This window comes from Amphimedon queenslandica, unplaced genomic scaffold, assembly GCF_000090795.2.
Source record: "Amphimedon queenslandica unplaced genomic scaffold, v1.1 AMPQUscaffold_12616, whole genome shotgun sequence".
Taxonomy (NCBI): domain Eukaryota; kingdom Metazoa; phylum Porifera; class Demospongiae; order Haplosclerida; family Niphatidae; genus Amphimedon; species Amphimedon queenslandica.
In genome coordinates this window covers 4,552-8,533 of record NW_003547148.1, presented here as the reverse complement: position 1 = coordinate 8,533, position 3,982 = coordinate 4,552, and the positions used below count along the sequence as shown (strand labels likewise).

Genomic DNA, 3,982 nt, shown 5'->3' with positions numbered 1-3,982 from the left:
CAACTCGCCAAATTAAATCCCTCCAAAATTCCCACTATACTGTATGCATGTGAAGCTAAAGGGACTCACTTTAATTTGAGTTCATTTGTAGTGTAGTGAATATGACAGGCTCTCTCTCCACCTGCTACTACAGGTACAAATGCTAATCTTTGCCCTCCATTCATTCGGCAGTAGTGCTCAAAGTGTGACTCCAATTGATACTCATACATAGCTGGGACTGTCAGTGACATCACCTGTATTAAATAATAATAATAATAATAATAATAATAATAATAATAATAATAATAATAATAATAATAATAACAATAATAATAACAATAATAACAACAACAATAACAATAATTATGACAATGGCCATGGATGAGTATGGCACTTCTGAGAGCAACTGACCTCTGTCTGAGAGGTACTAGGAGCAAATTGAGACCAATGTTAATTGAAGATGATGCTCCTATTAACCCTTCTATCCTTAATTTTTAACTTATTTCATATAAATTTAAATTTCAACTTATTATAAATTATTTTGTGACTGCTATTGCTGTTCTTCCATTTGTTCATAATAATGTTAATAATTATGACAATAATAATAATAATAATAATACCATTATTATTACTATGTTTCTAACCTATCCTACATTTGTATTTTTGTCAATACGTAATAATATTGTTATGGTTAAAAAGTTATTATTATTATTATTATTATTATTATTATTATTATTATTATTATTATTATTATTATTATTATTATTATTATTATTATTATTATTATTATTCTTACTTGTTGTATTCTTCTTTCAGTGTATAATAATAGTAACAATAACTATTACTATCATTATTATTTCTATTAGTGTTATTATTATTACAGCAACAGTATTATTATTATTATTATTAATTGTAATAATAATGATGACAATAGTAATAATAAACAGTTAATAGTTCTTTTGTTTCGTAGGGCTCTCTTTCTGTTCTTCTCATTGTGCTGTTGCTTGTTACTTTATTATAATAATAATGATAATTTGCTTAATTGGTTCCTGCACTAGTTCTTGCTTAACATAATTAACATAATTATTGCCAAAATTAAATTTTGATGAATTTTTATTATGAATTTTAGTTGAGTATGTTTATCACTGCAACTGCTAAACACTAATTTTAAGTCCTACAACTATTTCTAGTTTCAGTGTCCTTGTGTGGGATGCAAGCATAGACAGTTTTTGGCAAAACTATGAAATGGCTGGAAATTCAGAGTGAAAATAATTTCTAGAACAAAATCAGCTTCTTGTAAAGTATAAACAAGAAAGGCAAAGATTAAAAATTAATTACATCTACTGCTGAGCAGCTGTGAACAATGAATCCAATCAACTATCACAACTATCACAAGACACAAGATAATGTCGTTAGAGGACCAGTGCTGGGCTGCCTTTAGAGATGGCAAACATGATGAAGCTGTTTCCTTACTACCATTAGTGAAGGAACCAAATAAAATCAAAGGATTTTATGACCCAGGGCCATGGGAGAACACTAGTCTACTTCATTTGTCTTTAAGGCATGGCTGGTTAGATGTTACAAAAGATCTCATCACTAAATATCACTGTGATCCACATGAATGTGATTATGGAGCTAAGACTTGTCTTGAATGGGCTGCAGAAGGTAATCATGTTGATACAGTGAGATATCTTATCAATGAGTGTCACTGCAATCCAATGGCTACTGATAGATATGGAGAGACTGTTCTTCACAAAGCAGCTGAACATGGATCACTTGATGTCATGAAGTACTTGATCAGTCATCATCACTGTGATCCAAAGGCTACTACCAATAATGGTCAGACTGCTCTTCACCTTGCCGGTGGATACATTGATATTTTAAAGTATCTCATTGATGAGTGTCACTGCAATCCAATGGCTACTGACTTTAACGAAAAGACAACTCTTCATAAAGCAGGTGAAAGCTTCTTGTGCAATTCACGTGTAGTCAAGTATCTCATCAATGAGTGTCACTGTGATCCAATGGCTATTGATAGGTATGGAGACACTGTTCTTCACAAAGCAGCTAAACATGGATCACTTGATGTCATGAAGTACTTGATCAGTCATCATCACTGTGATCCAATGGCTACTAACAATAAAGGTGAGACTGTTTTTCACCTTGCTGCTGCTAATCACATTGATACTATAAAGTATCTCATTGATGAGTGTCAATGTGATCCAATGGCTACTAACAACAGGGGCGAAACTGTTCTTCACCATGTTGCTAATCACATTGATATTGTAAAGTATCTCATTGATGAGTGTCACTGTGATCCAATGGCTATTGATGCGAATGGAGACACTGTTCTTCACAAAGCAGCTAAACATGGATCACTTGATGTCATGAAGTACTTGATCAGTCATCATCACTGTGATCCAATGGCTACTAACAATAAAGGTGAGACTGTTTTTCACCTTGCTGCTGCTAATCACATTGATACTATAAAGTATCTCATTGATGAGTGTCAATGTGATCCAATGGCTACTAACAACAGGGGCGAAACTGTTCTTCACCATGTTGCTAATCACATTGATATTATAAAGTATCTCATTGATGAGTGTCACTGTGATCCAATGGCTACTGACTCTAACAACATGACAACTCTTCATAAAGCAGCTCAAAGCAATTCATCTGATGTAGTCAAGTACCTCATCAATGAGAAACACTGTGATCCAATGACTGTTAACAATGAGGGGCAGACACCTCTTCACATTGCTGTGCATAACAGTAACTCTGCAATTGTTGAATATTTACTATCAACTGGTAAATGTAATCCATTGGCTAAAGACAATGTTGGGAACACACCAATACAACCAGCTAAGAAGTATGGTTACATTGATATTCTTCTTATCTTTAAGAAGTTTGGTGATATAAAATCATCTCATCCAATTGACTCTTATGTTAATGTCCTCCTTGTGGGTAATCCTGGAGCTGGTAAAACTACTTTTAGTCGTGTCATCAATGACACAACTACTGGTTCTGTTGTTTTTGGCTCATTTAGAAATGTTGGAGGGGTAGTGCCCTGTACTGCTGGTATCATTCCTTATAAACTACAACACAGGACACTGGGTAACATCATTCTTCATGATTTTGCTGGTCATTCAGAATACTATTCCAGTCACAGTGCTGTCATTGAGAATCTGTTACAAGGTTCTGGTGGTGTGTTCCTGATAGTAGTCAATATATTGGAGAAGGAACCAGTCAAACAGCTTCATCAGTGGCTAACAGTTGTGAGAAATGAAGCTCAGAAAGCTCTTAATCAATGCCATGTTATTGTAATAGTCAGTCATGTGGATGAGATAAGTAATCCTGTTGAAAAGAAAAGTAGAAAGGAAGAAATACAGGAGATTATTGTAAGGGAAAAGTGTGATAGCATCTTCTTAGATTGTCGTAAGCTTGGTGGGAGTGGTGTGGATTCCTTCTTTAAAATGTTGTCCAGTGCCTGTGAGTCCATTCGTAGTACAAGTGGAAGGAACTTGAGTCTTTATTGTCACATGATGTATGGTCTACTGGAGGAAAGAAAAGAGAATATACTGACCCTGTCTGATGTAATGTCTGCAGGTGAGGACAATGATGATTACTTTATACCAGATAATGGAAAAGACTTCTTGGATGTTCTTCATTCATTGCATTCAACTGGTTTGATCAGTGTTCTTAAAAGTGAAGACAAGGTATGGGTTGTCGTGAATAAGGGTATACTACTAACTGAGGTGGATGGGATTCTCTTTGCTCCCAAGACATTCAAGGAACATGTTGACATTGCTAGCAATACTGGCATTGTTAGTGTGTCCGGTCTGACTAGACTCTTCCCTAAATATGATCCTGACATGTTGATCTGTTTCCTCAAGAGCATGGAACTCTGTCAAGAAATGAATCCATATTTTCTAAAAATGACAAACTTAATATCAGGAGATAGAGAGGAGACAGGAGACAGTGCCTCAGAGACTCAAAAAAGAGG

The 3,982-nt window shown here is 34.8% G+C and overlaps 1 protein-coding gene across 1 annotated transcript in view; it reads right to left on the bottom strand.

Annotated features, from left to right (window-relative positions):
- LOC109587303 (probable Xaa-Pro aminopeptidase 3) overlaps positions 1-230 on the bottom strand; it is a 3,184-nt gene extending 2,954 nt beyond the window's left edge. Inside the window, exon 1 of the mRNA XM_020003548.1 lies at positions 122-230. Within this exon, the coding sequence (XP_019859107.1) occupies positions 122-230 (109 nt within the window). The remainder of the gene's footprint in view (positions 1-121) is intronic.
- Between the last annotated feature and the right edge of the window lie 3,752 nt (positions 231-3,982).